Source organism: Clytia hemisphaerica, unplaced genomic scaffold (assembly GCF_902728285.1).
Source record: "Clytia hemisphaerica strain Z4C2 unplaced genomic scaffold, Clytia hemisphaerica genome assembly, whole genome shotgun sequence".
Lineage (NCBI taxonomy): Eukaryota > Metazoa > Cnidaria > Hydrozoa > Leptothecata > Clytiidae > Clytia > Clytia hemisphaerica.
The window spans coordinates 46,001-65,071 of NW_027104328.1; the positions used below are offsets into that span (position 1 = coordinate 46,001).

General features: G+C 36.8%; 1 protein-coding gene across 1 annotated transcript; it reads right to left on the bottom strand.

Moving 5' to 3' along the window:
* Nucleotides 1–1,283: 1,283 nt before the first annotated feature.
* On the bottom strand, nt 1,284–18,531 carry LOC136817749 (vesicular integral-membrane protein VIP36-like). Its single transcript, XM_067074064.1, has 10 exons — nt 18,318–18,531; nt 13,842–13,954; nt 7,351–7,465; nt 7,106–7,188; nt 5,628–5,723; nt 5,266–5,337; nt 4,554–4,668; nt 3,530–3,646; nt 1,658–2,209; nt 1,284–1,610 (listed from the first exon to the last, which is right to left on the bottom strand). The coding sequence occupies exons 1-9, from the start codon at nt 18,496–18,498 to the stop codon at nt 2,061–2,063; spliced, it is 1,041 nt and encodes a 346-aa protein (XP_066930165.1). The 5' UTR covers nt 18,499–18,531; the 3' UTR covers nt 1,284–1,610; nt 1,658–2,060.
* Between the last annotated feature and the right edge of the window lie 540 nt (nt 18,532–19,071).

The following is a 19,071-nucleotide window of genomic DNA, read 5'->3' on the forward strand; positions in this document are numbered from 1 at the left end:
TATGTATAGTTTTCACCTTTTAAATACTATACTAAAAATTACAAAAATTATCCACTGATTTTATTTGAACGAGAGGTGCCCAAAAATAGGGACGTCTTGATTTGACCTCATGCTGAGCATAGAAATAATATGATGCTTAAAAAAACGAAAATTTAACATCGGCAGTCTTTATTTAGTAAAATACAGACCTTAAAATGAACAAGATAACATTATATTCAGAAATGGCCTCTGAAAATCACAATAAAAAAAGAAAACAATGTACGTGTCATTTCATATTATTCCTCAAAAAAAAATATTTACAAACAAGTAAATAGATAAAACACCTTTAAGTCCATGTTTCAAAAGCTGCGCAAAAAGAAGATTGGGATTGAGTTTATTTTATGAGGTCAAATGACGTCAATTCATGATATGCACCACTGCAATGACTTCACGAGATTATGCAACTTTTCTGTTGTTTTTTCCCACCCAATACGTCACTTTTTCTATTGTTTACGCACGTGATGTATTGAGTGGAAAATTCTAAAAGTTCTCAGAAGACCTCCATTGATGCATGTCATGAATTGTCCTTATTCAAGATATGCACCATTGCAATGTCTACTAACAGCTAATTGGTTGCAAGTGACATATTGGCTGATTTTACGTCACTTGCAACCAATCAGCTTTTGTGTCCGTGATGTAATGTCAGAAGACATTGAAATTTCGCATATCATGAATTCAAGATTTGGACCATTGCAATTTCTTCTGGCATTACACCACGGACCCAACAGCTGATTGGCTGTAAGCTAGTTCCTTGCTATAAGTGACGTAAAATTGACACTTGAAACAAATCAGCTGGTGGGTCCGTGGAAGACATTGCAATTTTGCATATCATGAATATATAGGTTGACGTCAAACATCCTTATAGGCTTTTAGTTGAATAACTCATAGATAAAGACATTTGGATTCATTTAAAAACCACTTGTAAATTCGAACCAGTTCCTTTTTTGTAATTGTTAAGACTGAAAGACGTAATACCATATTATTCTTAATATACTTTCACGAGTGCAAAAAGCAGGATACTGCCTTTTAACGCACGACTGTATGTGCTAAGACATGTTCATCTAATGTTTCTAAATACGCATGCGTAATTTATCATTCTTTAACCGTTAGTCGTTAAAGGGCTTTTAAACAACGTAAAGTACAAAGAGTAATGGATACGTAAGGGGAAGGTGTCACAGGTCGGGGGTTGGGATGGCTAGTATGTCGTACTTTGTCGTTCTTTTTATTATTTGTCGTTCTTTTTAGATGGTCTGGAAACGTTATCTGAACAGAAAGCCTTCAAGGTCAGCTCCTTCTTCCCAATTTCACCAATCAAATCAAAATGAGCAGCCATTCCACTCATCCTGTCACCACGTAGAACAATATTCAAATTACCAATCAAGACCTTAAATCGTTTACACCAAATGCAAATGTTTCTTTTTAGTTTTTTTTGATTTAAGGAAATTTAAAAACATGCCATGGTGACCAAATAATAAACGTATCAGCCCTTAAAAGCTGAAGGAGACTGGACTAGAGTTTACCGGGAAGAATGAAGACAAAATGTCTGAAATCGTTGCATTGATTTTCTGACAGTATGCAGATATTTTGACGATATATTCATGATATGCGCCATTGCAATGTCTTCTGAAATTACACCACGGACCCAACAGTTAATTTGTTGTAAGTGACGTAAAATCAGTCGATACGTCACTTTTAACCAATTAGCTGTTTGGTCAGTGGAAGACATTGCAATGGTGCATATCATGAATAGCTGATTGGTTGTAAGTGACATAAAATCAGCCAATACGTCACTTGCAACCAATTAGATGTTGGGTCCGTGGAAGACATTGCAATGGTGCACATCATGGATTTTTCCCTGGTAAGCTCTACTCCAGTCTCATATATTATTTGCTGATATTGATTAAATCAGGTCGCTTGAAGACCCAAAGAGTGATATGACCCAAGCAAAGCAACCATCTTTTATCATCTTCTTGAAACAGGAGGAAACATGTGCAATTAAAATCCAATGCAATGCAAAGAAATCAATAGAAACGCTTCATGTTATCTCGTTGCATCTTTTGATAATAGAAGAATCCAAGTAGAGCGATCGCAATCAACACCAGTACAATCCCCAAGAACCAATTTAATGCGCGGTCTTTGCGTGTGTACACTTTATCATCCTCTGAGTGGTCTGAAGGGGAAAAAGTAACATAGTCGTTCAAAAAAGGAAAGATATACTCAATACCGTAAGTTGGTCTAATATCGATACCCCCTTCTAATTTCGACATCCTTCTTTAAAAATAGGAATAATCAGAATGTTAGAATCGCTGATGGAAACTATTTTTCTTTACTTAGCAATCAGAGAAGAAAAAATCTTTTGTCTATAAGTGATCCCGACCTTCCTATTATACACCTTTCCCGAATTGTTTGGTAATTTTCGAAGGTCTTCAAACCATATTGAAAACTATATATTTGTATTCCTCCTATAAAGACAAGTGCATGCTGAAAATTTGAGCTCAAAAGCTTTTTTCTATCAATTTTTATGACTGTTTTTGTTCACGGTGAAATCCCTTATAAAAATTAAAACATACAGCCCGGCCTCGTTTCCATGTAATTCTATTGTTTATAAAGAAATTTCAAATCAAAATAACTCAAGAACCGGAAGTGCTTTTTTCATATTTCTTTTTTTATTTGTTTAGTTTTGCGACATACAATCTTATGAAACTAAATAGAAACATTCAAACATTAAAACAAAAAAGTCAAAAAGCCTAAATAACAATTCGGGAAAGGTGTATTCCTATCTCTAAAGAAGGGTGTCGAAATTAGAAGAGGGATGTCGACATTAGACTAACTTACAGTATTTGATGGCTGAACTGATCTAAAGGCGTAAAAATAGAAGTTGTCTGAGGACAAACGAAGTGGAAAGACAGTTCAGTGAAGGTAGAGAGTCTATCACCATGCTCCTTAACCCTTTAACTGCATATGCATATGGCATATGCCGACATGAGCATTTTCGATTTCTTTGCCCATGTCGGGATTTGCCGACATGAGCATTTTCGATTTCTTTGCCCATGTCGGGATTTGCCGACATGAGCATTTTCGATTTCTTTGCCCATGTCGGGATTTGCCGACATCGGCACTTTCCATTCCTTTGCCCAAAAATTTAACACTTCTACAAAGATTTTGTATTAGATGGTTTGAAATGAAAAAAGATGTTAGTTAAAAGCTTTTCTATGTTGAAAAATAACTATTCAACAATGTTCAACTCAAAATTATAGTCCTTGGCTGATACTTCATATATTATTCAGAAAATGAAGTCAAAATCGCTACCTTTTGACCATGTCGGCAAATGCCGACATCGGGCAAATAGGTCGAACCTTCTTTTTTTCTCGTGGCAAATAGGTCGAACCTTTTTTTTTCCCGCGGCAAATAGGTCGAACCTTAAAAAAAACGACGGGCAGTTAAAGGGTTAACACCCTGGCATGAAGTGATTGGGATTCGTAAAACCCACCTCTTTCAGGCTCAGCACCATCAGCTTTGGGTTGGATATTTAAATATTGTGCTGGGTCATCTTCTGCATCGTTCGATGCAAGCTCGTAAAATTTCACCGAAATCAAATCGTGGTTGTCTGGAAAATGAAGACAATAAAATATTCTATTAAAACACAATGTTCTGTTCTGGTTAATGCTCAGAATATTAGTGGTATATTTTTTGGAATACTTTCTTCCCGAGAGATACATGAGTATTATTGACGTTTGTAAATAAATTAACAACGCCAACAGAATAATTGTCTTGAACATAGGTTGAACGATATTATGAGTTGGTTTTCTTGTTTAATGACCATTACTGCAAAGAAAGGTCAGTAGAGAATTCGTACACACTCGTGTTCATCTAGAGACAAACTACAGTGTGTCCAAAAAAAGCTGTCAAATCCTCATAACTAAATATTATGACTTATATACTCAATATTTCAATCTCAAAAACCTATTCAATCATCTTGAGAAATGAATATCTATTGATTGAACAGAAAAATCAAAATATAATAGCCGCCGCTTTCTTTTTCACCGTTCAACATATTGATTGAACAGAGAATTTTGATCTTATTTCAATCAGTCTAAGCCCAGTTAAAATTATTTTTTTGAGTTTTGAGCATTTAGAACGCCATGGGTTTGTGGATTTTACTTTATATAAAAAATTGTTCGCTTTTTTATGAACAGACTGTACTTGACAAAAAAAAGTGCCAAACAAAAGACCCAATAAACCTACCTCTAAACCAATAAACATACAGAAACATACATAATTAATGATATGCACCACTGCAATGATTTCACGAAATTATGCAACTTTTCTGGTTTTCGTTCCACCCAATACGTCACTTTTTCTTTTAAGTGACGTATTGGGTGGAAAATTTTAAAAGTTCTCAAAAGACTCTCCCGTGATGCATGTCATAAATAAACCTACCTCTACCACCTAACTACTCTCTAGAAAGTATTTACTCAATTACAAAGTACTCTGAAAACCATTTGACAAACTACCTGACAAATCACCAGTTTGCGAGGAGAATCCGAGGAAGTAACCAGTTGGAAGCTCAACACCATAACGATCAAAACATTCGGCCCATTTGTTCTCGTCATCCATATCATGTTGGACCTGAAAAATATTTCGATCATCATGGAATGAAATCTACAATCGCCGCCGAAATATTTGGCACAAAAGGGGAATTCCCTCAAAACTTTAAAACCGCAAGTGATTTTTAAGTGCTTTGAAGTACAGTTCGGAAGTAGAGTTTTAACTCTGAGTTTTAACATTAGACTTAAGACCTTAAGATCTCAGGATCTAAAAGCTCAAAAATGTTCCAATAAGGCTGAGAATATAGCCTGGAGGCCACTTTACCCCTCCCAAATAGAAAAATCCAATGAAGCAAAGTGGAAGTACTGAAACTGCAATTCTCGCCCGACCTCTAAATTCTGAAAAACGTTAAAATACCCAAAATTGCCAATGCAATATATTTCAGCGCTGATTGTAGTATAGTATAAACGCTTGAGGTGATTTTCCCATTCCGGCCAACTAAACCTTTGATCGCAGTTCTTTGAAACGGGTAGCATAGTGGCAGCAGTACTCAATACGGATGATGTAAATGAACCGTATAATCTTATTTTCTAAAAAACCCTTTCTTCCCTAAAGAGAATTATGTAACTTTAAGTGGAAATTTGACATTGCTTTGATGAATCTAGATGAATTTCTTACTGTTAAACGTTTTCTAGATCCAAGGTATCTGATGGCAACATGAGTTTCTGCATCTACACCACGAAAATGAGCCTGAAGAGTTGGAAAATAGGGAAAATATCACAGGTTGAGTAGCAACAAAGTAACCAATGTTGTTTTTTATAAGCAAGTGTCTGCCCCTATAATCAGGCTCGCGTTATGCTTACCATTCTATTGTTCTCAAACAATAGAGCCATTGTTTAGGTACCAAAAACTGAGACCGCACATGCTTATGAACGTTATGCTTATAAATGAAAAGACATAAAGACTTAATATTCCCTAAATCACTTTTAAATTAATGATGAAAAATATCCAAGAGAAAAACACAATTTACAACCACTTACCGTGCAACCAGCAAGGGCACTGTGAGTACCGTCTTTATCATGGTCATAATGTGTAGTTCCGTTGTTGATTTGTGCAGAAATGTACGGATGCTCGTGCTAAAATATCAATGAGAAATTGTTAGTAAGGTAGTAAGCAAAAGATTAGTCGGATGATCGGTCTTGTATTTCTTTAAACTGATGTATATAGGGCGGGCTCGGGCTGCAAGGCAGATTTCTGCCTAAAAAAATTTACGGTAGGAAATCCGAATTTAGCGCTGTCATTCTAAGAAAATATGATCAGTCAAAAAATAACAGAATTTGATTGGCTGTGTTTTCAACTGTCGTTCGCAGCTGGAAAAATCAAATTCCTAGCCCGAACGATGCTATTCATTTCGCCATCAGTATATAAAAGAAGAAATCATAGCATGGATCTCCAGGCTAGGAAAAAATAGAACAACAAGGTCTGAAAAAGGTCTGAAATAAACACCGTCTGCTTTTAACCCACATTTCAAGCACTACACAAAACAAGGATTTGATTTATATTATAAACTGAATTTGTTTCTGAAATGTCATGAAAAATTGAAGCTTGAAAATATTTTAAACAATTTTTAAAACCCATTAAAAAATAAAGTCAGTTTTTTGCAAACTAATGACTAAGGTGGAACAAACTAAAATCATGTAATTTGTTAATTCAAAATAAACAAGCAACATGCTGAATGGACCTACCTAATGATTAACATCAGATGAAAATAAGAAAAAAGTGACAATAATTGTACAAAAATTCAGAATGGAAAAATAAAGCTTGTGTGTTGAATAATGTAAAATGGTAAAAAGGAATTTCCCCAAATACGAAAATCACTTAAACCATTCAGGCCCAAAAAACCCTATTTTTAGGCAGTTTTTGGCCCAAATTTGCCCAAATATATTTTTTTTCGAAAATCGGGCTCCGTCACATTTTAGGCATTGCCATTTTGAATCATTGTGCAATAAATCAGAAAAAAATAATGAGTCAACATTGAGAAAAGCTATATTTTCTTATTTGGTTAAAGGGAATTTCCCCAAAATACGAAAATCCGTTTTTTAAGGCGAATAAGAATTTTCCGGGAAAAACCACTTCAGCCATTCTTTAGAGAATCTTCCCCTCCATCTTTGTACAAAAAATCAGAAAAAAGTAATGACAGGATTTTGCACAAAGTCCAAAAAACCCTATTTTTAGGTAGTTTTTGGCCCAAATTTGCCCAAATAATTTTTTTCTCAAAAATCGGGCTCCGTCACGTTCTGGGCATTGCCATTTTGCATCATTGTGCAAAAAATCAGAAAAAGCTAATGAGCCAATCCTGAGAAAAGCTGGTAACAGACGGACGGACGGACGAACGGACATGGGTTAATTTATAGAACCTCCACCGGGGTACCCGGAGGTAGGTCCAAAAAGGTCATGAAGAGAACTTTGTAACAGTAATTCTCCGTTGTTTTTAGTGAGATGCAAATATAGTGCTTACTGAATGTTCACCATTTTGGTTGGCATAAGTATCAAAAAAGATGGAAAGTCCATCGTGGTAATCTTTTGCACCAAAGACTGGTCCTGAAAAAAACCAAAACAACCATCATTAACAAAGCTACAATATGTATAAAGTATACTAAATTATTATTGCATTTGAGTTTAAGTCAAGTTACGAGAAGGAAAAAAATATGTACAATAGTATCCTTTAGTGTGGATAAAAAAATTTAAAGTTTTTTTACGAACCTAACTCTGATCGATCTTTGGTGTACCAAAAAGCGAAGCCATCACCAAAGAACCTGGTGTTTTGACCCTGTACTTTGAAATGAACATGCACTTCCCAATCACGAACCATCACAGGCTAAAGTAAAAATATAATTTGAGCAACTTACACTCCAGTATATTTGTAGATCAGGGGGGGGGGGGTACCGAGTCAGTGTACTGGCCCATAACTGGTGGGTGGTGTATTTTTTAGGTTAAATTGAGTTAGTACAGTGTACTAAAAGGGTGGTCCTCTGAGAAAAATACATTGAAAAAGTTAGTACACTGTACTAAAAAGAGTGGTGTTCTGAATTGATACACACTGAGAAGTTATTACATTGCACTAATTTCAGTGGTAAAAACACAAACCCAGAGAATTCCCATGTATATTTGCCCTAATTTGCCAGGTTCAAGCTGGTACGAGACCTTCAAGTCAAGGATGGTTAAGCTATACAAATTAGTACATTGATTTTCTCCCAATGTTTCCTGTTTACTTGATTGGATTTGTTTCAAAGTGGAGACCGGCCTTAAGTCCAATCTTGTTTACATTTTCTTTAAAGTCATATCTACATTATGGCAACAAAAGAATTTGAATGTGTAAACGTTCAAGTCTCTTATTTTTCTTTTTCAAAAAAGAAAAACTGCTACAGCTTGCCAGACAACCAGAAATCAAGTCATAGGAAGGAAAATAACTCAAAGTTGGTTTTGAGTGTTTTGACGTGCTAATTTCAGCTAATTTCACTGTATTCGAATGACTTTGTCTGTTTCATTGTTTCAGTGTTTGTACAACAAGGATTCAAATATTTTAATATTTAAATCTTTCCTTTTATATAATTTGGTGCTTTTCTTAGCAAAATGCTTCAAAACCTTTGTATATGGTGGCAATTAAACTTATCTGGCCAAGAAGAAATTAGAACAGTGCACTTTAAGGGGTGGTTTCTAAACTTATCTGATCTAAAAAACAGCTAGTACAGTATACTAAAAGGGTGGTATCGAAAATACGGTCGTGGAGAAACGTCAGTACAGTGTACTAAAAGGGTGGTGTCAAAGCCCCGACCGTGGAAGAAAGTTAGTACAGTGTACTAAAAAGGGTGGTGGCCTCATTTTTTGGAAAAAAATGCGAAAGTCAAGTTAGTACCCTATGGTCCAGTAAAGTGACTTGGTACCCCCCCCCCCCCCTGTGTAGATAAATATAGGCAAATGTAGTAGACAGGAGAAAAATGTTAAAAGTTTTCAGCTCAAAAATAATCCTCTGGAATATCATCTACTCTGCAAGGCTTTCCAATTACAGCCATAATCATAATGTTTGGGCGAAGACGAACTCTGGACATGGCTGACTTTCTAATTGTTGATGTTTGGTGGTATGAGGAGTCTCAGATGGAGTAGGAGAATAATGATTCTTTGGAATATCTGCAGGACGAAATGACAAGACTGACGATGTACGAGATGAAGCATAACGAGAGTGAAGCCCTTTTGAATGATGATGGTTTATTGAAAAACGGTGAGAAACGATCGACTCCTTCTTCTTCTCGGTTCTCTATATGTTCTCTCTCCAATTTAGCTTTTGACTTGATTATTTGGAGATCTAGTTTAAACTTGTCCTCCAAAAATTGTTGTTTCAATTTGGCGATCTCACTGGCCTTTTTCATCTTAACTCTCAGCTTGTCTGATTTCGTAAAAGAAGTTTTTCCTGAAGAACTGAAATGACTTTGGTCCTGGTTTGATGCTGACTCCAGGGGTATATCCCGAAAATAGGTTTCATATTGGGCGAGAAGCTCAGATGGGCTTCCTTGGCTTTGTTTCAACTTTTGAAGTAGAGGATGGTTCAACAGATGTAGCTTGGCGTAAAAAAGGCGTTTCTAACTGTGTCGGGATAGAAGGTGGCGTTTGGTCGAGCTCATTATCGATAAGAGGGGGTTGTCACGAATCGACTCAAGGAGGGTGGGCTGAAAGAAAAGGCGTTTGGAAGTGAGAATTGGGTGTCTGGTAGATCTGGTAATGACAAAGTTTCTCGTCTATTAGCCCAATTTCTTTGAGTAATGTGGGTAGCCATCTCTTCTAGCCTTTGTTTGACTCTAGCCTGGTATTATTCAAGTAATGTCTCATCATTAGCCCCTGCCTCAATTAATTGCTCCTCCTGACTTGCAAATTTTCTAAAAGCATCACTCAACTGTCTTCCAGTCTTAAGGATTTCTTCACGAGTAGCCCAGGATTCCAGAAGATGGTCTAAGCGACTGAGATACTTGTTGATCAACAAGAGATCCATCTTGGATTACGACTAAGATTCAATAAATCACGATTAAGGTAGGATTCGATAAAATCACGATTAAGGTAGGATTCGATAAAATCACGTAAATCTCGATAAATCACGATATGATACGTTTATTTGAAATTTCTTAAAAGTTTGTTTTGGCAAGGACGAAGTCTTTGAAATAATGCTCTCTCGATTGGACATATATTTTAACAAATTTCGTCACATAAATCTCGATAGAATGCCAAAAACAAATGCACGATATGCAAAATCCAAAAGTAGATCAAAAGCTTTAAGATCAAAACATTTTCGATAAAAATGTGAATTTACGTTTATTTATGATATTCTCTGTCTATTTATGCACGTCTTCTCTCAACAAGCTCTCTGAAAAAGTGCATGCAAAAAAAGGGCGATCAAAAAACTATATAGTAAAGAATCTAATTAAAAATGACAAAAGACGCACGATACAATACACATGACGATACGCACAACACAGAACATTAAAATACTAATTATCCAAACGCAACATCAATTAACTTTCCAAAACACTCCCCGGCAGAATTTGAATTGGAGTTTAATCTGCACCTTCCAGAAGGTAGCATTTGGCTGCTGGACGTGTGTACACACCGTCTTTCGTTTTCAACATAATTTTTCGGACTATGCCATCATTTCCTGGAAAAGTTTCAATGATTCGACCTATCGGCCATTTCTGTCTCTTGACTGTCTCATCAATGTAGACAACTACGTCATTGATACGTAAGGAGCGTGTATCTTTGAACCACTTAAGACGCTTGGTAAGCTGAGGTAGATAGTGGCTTAACCAAAGCTGCCAAAATTTTGACGTTGTAGCTTGAATTTTTCGCCATTTACTTCTTGTTTGTAACTCGTATTCCGGTACAATTTCTTCAGTAGTGGATATGTGACCGGTCAGAAAGTGATTTGGTGTGATGACGTCAGTGTCGTCTGGGTCATCAGAAGTTGATGTGAGTGGGCGACTGTTCATAAATGCCTCAATCTCCACGAGAAATGCTCTCAAACATTCCTCATCAAACAATTTCTCAGTAATAACAGTTTTTAAGCATTTCTTGGCAATTTTAACCATAGATTCATAGATGCCTCCCATCCATGGAGAAGCATGTGGATTCAGTTTCCATTCGATCGACCAATTAGAGAGGGAGTTTAACAGCTTGTGATCATTTAGGACATTGATAGCTCCGACGAAATTTGTACCGTTATCGCTGATCATCTTTTCGGGTTTGCCTCTTCTATCAATAAAGCGACGAAAAGCTAGGAGAAAGCAATCAGTGCTTAGATCGTGGACAAACTCGATGTGAACTGCCCTTGTCGTCAGGCATGTCATTATGGATACCCATCGTTTGGCAGTTGCTGCGTTCGATCGTGTCACATACCGATTTAGTTTGATGACCATTGGACCGAAGTAATCGACACCACAATACTTGAATGGATGCTCGTTTGTTGCAAGGCGTTCTTTAGGAATATCGCTCATCATTGGGAACTGAAGTTTTTGGCCGATAACAACCAGAATTGGTTTCGAAGGATCGCAAGTGTTGATTCGCGTCCACAGTGAAAGTTTGATTCGTGGAAGTGCAGTGTAAGGATTCTCGCGATGGGATGTTTGTTGCAAATGATTATTTGATGTTTACGATTGTACTCGACTTTTGCATGTTTGATACGACCACCAACACGAAGGATGCCATCTCCGTCTACGAATGGTTTGAGTTGAAGGAGTTTCTTGTTCTTCAGAGCAGTCGTCTCGTCTGTGAATGATTCTTTCTGTGCGACTTGGATGATGATCTTCTCGGTTTCTGCTAACTCGTTTGATGTGAGGATCTTCCAATCGATTGGTTGCGTCGTTAATTTTCGAAATATGCGTTGGATCTTCAACAGCCATGCGACGTGACGTTTGAGTTTCAACCATGACGAATAGTGATCCTACTTGATGATGTCGATAGTCGTGTCGTTTGTTACTTCTTATCGAGTTTTGATTTCGGAATCCGTTAGAATACGAGCATGACCAGATGAAAGATTGCTCTTGTGCCAGTCAGGTAAGGTACCATATGATTCCATTTGCCAAAAACGTTCGAGTTTGTCGGAAATCTCGTCTTGAGACTTCTTCAAGAAGTTGCTGGTGACGATCAAAGACGTGAAAGCTTTTCCACCGAACAACATCCAGCCGAGTTTCGTTTTGACTGCAGATGGTTGATTTCTTGTACCGGTGATTGATTTTTCTTGCACGAAAAGATGTGATAAGTCAGCGCCAATGAGGATTGTGACGTCAGAATCATGAGGTGTTGGAAAGGTAATGTCTTTTAGGTGCTGGAATTCGGTCTTCACTTTATTTATGTCATATCTGTTTACTGGGACGTATAGGTTTTCAATTACCCAAACGTTATCGAGTTTTTCGTTGGTTTCGTTGTCATGTGACGCAAGGTTGAAGCAAACTCTTTTTGATTGGAGACTTGTTTCTTTCGATAAGACGTTCGACATTCGCAGAGTTTCCTTCCTGCCGGATAAATGCAGAGCTTCAGCGGTATCAGCGCGAATCAGGGTGCTGTCAGAACCAGAGTCGAGAACTGCGTTTGTTATGATGCTGTATTGTCTGTTTGATAGAATGACAGGGACTATTTGAAGGAACGTCTGGCTGGTCGTGGAACATTGCATTATCTTTGCTGAACCGTCAGTATTTGTGGTCTCTCTATGAAGCAAAGTATGATGTTTCTTACCACATCCTTCTTTGGTGCACGTGAATTTTGACTGACACTCCTTGATAAGATGATCTTTGGAGAGACAGTTAAAACAAAATCCTTTCTCTCTCACAATTTTCTGACGATCGTCTGCTGAAGCATTGAGGATCTTTGGACACTTTGATATCTTATCTAATGGCCGATAGGTCGAATCATTGAAACTTTTCCAGGAAATGATGGCATAGTCCGAAAAGTTATGTTGAAAACGAAAGACGGTGTGTACACACGTCCAGCAGCCAAATGATACCTTCTGGAAGGTGCAGATTAAACTCCAATTCAAATTCTGCCGGGGAGTGTTTTGGAAAAGTTAATTGATGTTGCGTTTGGATAATTAGTATTCTAATGTTCTGTGTTGTGCGTATCGTCATGTGTATTGTATCGTGCGTCTTTTGTCATTTTTAATTAGATTCTTTACTGTATAGTTTTTTGATCGCCCTTTTTTGCATGCACTTTTTCAGAGAGCTTGTTGAGAGAAGACGTGCATATAGACAGAGAATATCATAAATAAACGTAAATTCACATTTTTATCGAAAATGTTTTGATCTTAAAGCTTTTGATCTACTTTTAGATTTTGCATATCGTGCATTTATTTTTGGCATTCTATCGAGATTTATGTGACGAAATTTCTTAAAATATATATTCCAAAGAATCATTATTCTCCTACTCCATCTGAGACTCCTCCTACCACCAAACATCAACAATTAGAAAGTCAAGTTCGTCCTCGCCCAAACAAATTTTACAGAAAATTCATCACATAATATCTCTACGAAAGATATCTCGCCACAAACGAATGCACGATATGCAAAAAATCTAGAATGATATCACTGAAGGCTTAAAAAGCTTCTAAAAGTAAAGAACGATTTTCTCCTGACACACATCTTGTCACTATCACGATTTGATAAGAGTGCATGCAGAAAAGGCGAGTGGATAAAGCTTATAAACGAGCTACAACGTAAAAACTTATTAAAAAGACTTTAACAATACACAAAACGATAAACAATAAAAAAGTAATTCCTAACGCAACAAATTGCCAAAACACATAATCTTTTTAAGAGGTTTGGATCAAGGAAACATAATAATGCTTTTTTGCTAATAGGTTAGTCAGATAGATAATCCAGCTGGTACACAGCACTGGCTGTCTCAAGGTTCATTTCGCACTAAAAATTGATTTGATGTAAATGGCAGTTGAAGATATCCAGCAATTGTGATAAATACAATTAGATTGCAGTAGAAAAACATTCTTTGGATATCGCAAATTTAAAACTCATACCGAATCATTCAAAAGTAGTGATGTATGGCAAAAGTAGTGATATATGGCAAAAATTGAACACTTGTCGTGATATACTTTATTGAGGTATTCCCATGATTGCAGGATGATTTTGACGGATATCCTGATGCAATTCGGATGAATATGGTTTTGACAAAATGCGCTGACCGATCAAAATTATAAATAATCTTACTAGTGTGTTCCAAACAGCACCACTTTTGCTTTGTTGGTCAGGTGTCAATCTAATGTAATCATCTGTCAATAATGAATCACCTTTCATTTCCCAGAATTGCATTGATGTGCCTCCTGAAAAAAAGAAGATAAAAAAAGAAGTTACTTTGCAAATGTTTTTGGTTTTAAATACTGGTTGCAACTTAAAGTAATTATATGTAAGTATGGTAAATGTGCCATTAGAGCATGCTTGAAAAACTTTCTGCGTCAAGTAATCATTTTGTACATTATTTTAATAAAATTGCTTTAATAAAATTTCTCATTTTGGCACTTATTTTTCAGGAGAAAAAACAAACGGTCCAACTATCTTTGGGAAATAACCTGGAACAGTCACACCATAATTTTGAAAGTGTTTTTCTTTAGACATTTTCGGAGAACTCTTTAAAATTTACTTCAAAATCAATGAAACTCAATACTATTCAGCTACAAGTTGAAACAGAATGACCTCTGGGAGGAGCAGTAATAGAATTTGTTTAAAATCATCAGAAAGACTTTGTCTGTATAATCATATTACAATGACAAAACTCCTACATGGACTTGACTTTGGACTGGACTGGAAAAAATTCTTGGTTTGCTGTCACTTGACCCTAGATTTTGGCAGATGAGATGGAGTTTTTATATGATACTTTAATAATTGGACATTTAAAATAATAAAAATGACGCATCAGGTTCGTTTGCGTATGGTGAAATGGCGAAATAAAAAATCGATTTGGGCAATTTTTTTTTTGAAAAATTACCCTACAAGATTTGACTATATCTTTTTATTCAATGAAGCAATTACTTTCAAATACAAAATATATAGACAATGAATGCGTAAGCTTTCTAGAAATCCAAACATGAATTGCATAGCTTTTACCAAAAAATAGCACTTTAGGATCAGAAACAGTCAAAAACCAGCTTTTTCCAATTTTCATCGAGTTACAAGAATTTGTTCCTTTTTTGTTTTGATCTGAAAATTTCAGGTGAGCTGCCCAACATGGTTCCCTCGCTCATGCCAAGGCAGCGTGGAACGAGGGGTAACAGAATTAAAGTTTCTAAGTAAAATCTTAATTACAACCCAAAAAAGTGCCTTTATTTGCCCATATCTTTAAAAAAAATAGTCACTAGAGAAAGCGAAAAAGAAATTGCGCAATCTGATTGGATGAAAAAAATTCCATGTGAACTGGCACAAAAAATAATTCTCATTTTAAAACAAGATGACGGCGAGAAATTCTGGTTGTTTTTTTTTTCTCATTTTCTCTAACTATTAAAAGAGGCTTCTTCAATGTTTGGGGAAGGTAAGTCTATAAAAGTTATTTGTCTTTTAGTGGAAAAAAGTATTATTTTTGCTCAAGGTTTGTTTTTCTTCGCAAATTTTTGTCTCCAATCTTAAATAGATGAACAAGTATTTCACTGATGGTTATGATTTTTTTCACAGAACATATTAAAACTATTTAGGGGTTGGATTTTTTTGCAGAATTTCAAAAAACCTGTTACTGTAGTTCTGCCTGGAGATCAGGCATATTTCCAGGGGTTTTCTGCTACCGGATAACGGTAGCAGAAACTGAATCTTTAATTGAGTTTTGGAATTCAATCTTTATGAAAAATAAAATTAGCTATGGAAAAAGGTAAACGAGTGAAAAATGTCTTCAAATATTTGATATTATAGCACTTAATTCCGCAAAAAGGCATAATTTTCTTGAGGCTTTGCCCCATAGACCACACCAGGACTGTCCTGGACCAGTTGGGCTGTTTACAAGGCCCCAGACCTCCTGTCTGCTTTTTTCGAGCCTAAAGCACATTCTGAAACTCAATCTTTTGATTAAAATCGGTAGCAGCTCCAAACCCTGGAAATTTGCCTGGAGATGTATTGAAAAATTAGACATCGGTATTTCGTGTTTTCAAATCAAACAGCTGTCGCGCTCTTTAGATAAAGTAACAAAATTGTATTATTATCGGTTAACGACCAACCAAATCAAATAAGAGCTCGTCCCGATTTTGGAGGTGGGTCAGTCGGTCATTTCACTTTTGTTTTAGTTAGTTTTGCTTTGATTTCAGACAAGCAGTTGCGATTCGAATAAAAATGTTTCTTTGTTTGACTGGCGTTCAATTTTATTTAAGGCACCATTTACATTAGAACAGCTAGAAGGAAAGATTGTTGTGCAGATGGGCGGGCACATTGCCGCCATGTTATTGTATTGTGTGGTGGTGCGTCTCTTCACGAATTTCTAAGAGTGCCTTTTACTGTCAACTGCTCTAACTTAGCAAGTGCGTTTGCGTAGGGTAAAATGGCGAAATGCGAAAATCGATTTTGGCAAATTTTTTTTGAAAAAAATGACCCTACAAGATTTGACTATATCTTTTTATTCCATGAAGCAATTACTTTCAAATAAAAAATATATAGACAATGAATGGGTAAGCTTTCTAGAAATCCAAACATAAATTGCATAGTTTTTACCAAAAAATAGCACTTTAGGATCAGAAACAGTCAAAAACCAGCTTTTTCCAATTTTCATCGAGTTACAGGAATTAATTCCTTGTTTGTTTTGATCTGAAATTTTCAGTAGGGGTGGCCCACATGGTTCCCTTGCTCATATCAAGGCGGGGTGGGACGGGGGTATGAAAATTAAAGTTTCTTTAAGTAAAATCTTAATTATCACCCAAAAAAGTGCCTTTTTGTCCATATCTTTTAAATAGATAGCCCCAGCCTTATGCCGCCTTCAGTAAAGCTTCCTATACCTTTTGTCCTTCAGAAAAACCAAAAATATTGGCCTTAATTGTTTTCTTTTAGTACCTGTAGCCAGTATGTGACTCCCTGTATTTCTATTTCATTTTGCGCGGGTTTTTCAATAGAGATGTCACATGACTCAAATCTCGCGTCTTATTTGACTAGAGAAAGCGAAAGTGAAATCGAGCGATCTGATTGGATGAAAAAATTTCCATGTGAACTGACACAAAAACAATTCTCATTCTAAAACAAGATGGGGACCTCTTTTGCTTTGGACGAAAGGTTGTAAATTCTGTCTGGCTTTTTTAAAGGTTTTATCTTATCTTATCTCATTTACTTTAATTAGTAGAGGCTTCTTCAATGTTTGGGGAAGGTAAGTCTATAAAAGTTATTTGTTTTTCGGTGGAAAAAAGTGTTTAAAAAAGCATTTTTTGTGCTCAAGGTTTATTTTTCTTCGCAAATTTTTGTCTTCAATCTTAAATAGAGGAACGAGTATTTCACTGATGGTTATGATTTTTTCACAGAACATAGTAAAACTATTCAGGAACTTAGACCTTTTAACAGAATTTCAAAAAATCTGTTAGTTCTGCCTGGAGATATATATATTGAAAAATTTAGACATTGGTAGTTCGCGTTCGCGTTACGCGTTCCCAAACGCATGTGGGGACTATCTGACAAAACATGGGACGGCAATTCGGCCACCATTTCAGGAATCTCCAAAGTCATTTGATTTGAGTTAATGAACGGTGTATTAAAAAATACACAATTTCTCTTTCGCACTGAGTAGGCTTTTAAATCAAAATATGAAAGAAATCCACAGTGAAACATACGCGAGTGTCTGGAACGAAGATAGACAAGCTAGTTTTAGTGGCAAAACCATGGAGCGTTTGACGTCACTCGCGCGGCAAGTTACAAACTTGTTATTTGTTAATCCCATCAGGAGATAGGCTGTTAGGCGGCGGGCGTTCTCTAATTCTCAAATCGGCGTCCCGTCATTTTAATGAAAACAAAAAAGTTAAAAAGGGCGCCCTATCAGTGAAAGTTATCGTGACATGTTACGACAGAAAGTATGATTGAAAAACTTGGTGGAGTTATCAAAACAAATTTGCTGTCAAAGAGATTTAACAGTAAGTGAAAAAACAGACCAGATATCAGACAGTCCCAAGTTTCGACAGGACCCTGCCGACGCACCGGACTTAACGAACACCGGACACGCGAAAGTCCGGTGTAAAATGAGAATTTTTTTTACCACTGGACAATCTCTACACCGGACTTAAGAAAGTCGGATGTCCGGTTTTGGAGAAGGATATTTTTTCCACCGGACAATCAAAACACCGGATATGACCAGTCCGGTGCGTCCGGTGTTTCTTAATTTTTTGTTTCATAAATGTCCGGTGTCCAAAATTCCCTGTATGCAACACCGGACTGACACCGGACTTATTGCGTCCGGTGTAGCGAAAGGATACTTTTTGCCACCGGACAAATACACCGGACAGTCCGGTGCGTCGGCAGGGTCCTGTTTCGACCAACCGCCTCAAGTTGATGGTATTTTGCTAGCAACTTGCAAATGGAGATTGAGTCTGGATTGCTTTGTAACCCTTAATCAATACGGTTAGTTGAATAAAATTCGAACAGCTCAACTTATAACGAGGCTTAAGACACAAGCAATGGAAAAAAAGGAGAGGAACTACACAAAAATTGTTGGAAATTACTGGAATTAATTGTTCTCACCAACAAATGGCTTGATGGCTGAATATTCACGTTTCATATATCCAGATGGTCCAAGTGCTCGATCATTCTCATCCCCATCGTCAATAACTTCATCGACATTCGTTGATACAAACAAAATACAGTTTAAAAGAAGCAAAAAGAAGACAGCAGAAGAAAATGAACACGTTACTCCTGCCGCCATTTTTGATTTTCGAAAAAATGACTAAAAATATTTTGCTTTTGAAGTATCGCTTTTAGTAGGCAAAAAATATGGTGGAACGGGCGGCGAGAGGGAGAGCAGGCGGGCGGGCTTGCGGCACGAACAGGAAGAAGTTATATCAGATCGTCCAAAGTTACCTTCATGTTTTTATTTTATTTTCTTATCTCTGATCCTGTCTTTCTCTTTTCTGACTGTCTGAGTTTCTGAGACTTAGTTTCTCAATTCTGTTTTCATACCTGTATCATATTTTGACCAACCACATCATCGCACCGTGCGGGGTTCAACCACCATCAAAGAAAGACCTTCGGATTCGGAAACCAACGCCTTATCCGTTGAGCCATCGTCACACAGCAAAATCACGCAATTCATAACATATTATACCAAACTGGCAAAATACGGGGGTAATGTTATTATAATATGGGTAAAAGTACCCCTTTTTTAAACCTGACTGAAATTCGAGCCGTTACTAGCAACCCTGCGGGGCCCAAGGCGCCGAGTATGCACCCGGCACAGTGACAAGCCGTTACTAGCAACCCTGACCCTACCTAACTGTTA

What these genes read in the sequence shown, in the direction of transcription:
- LOC136817749 (XM_067074064.1), bottom strand. Translation starts at nt 18,498, where the DNA reads ATGGCGGCAGGAGTAACGTGTTCATTTTCTTCTGCTGTCTTCTTTTTG. An exon ending in AGCCATCAAGCCATTTGTTG is followed by an intron (nt 13,955 to 18,317) that starts GTGAGAACAATT and finishes TCTTTTTTTCAG; the next exon opens with GAGGCACATCAATGCAATTC. An exon ending in GTGCCCTTGCTGGTTGCACG is followed by an intron (nt 5,338 to 5,627) that starts GTAAGTGGTTGT and finishes CCAACTCTTCAG; the next exon opens with GCTCATTTTCGTGGTGTAGA.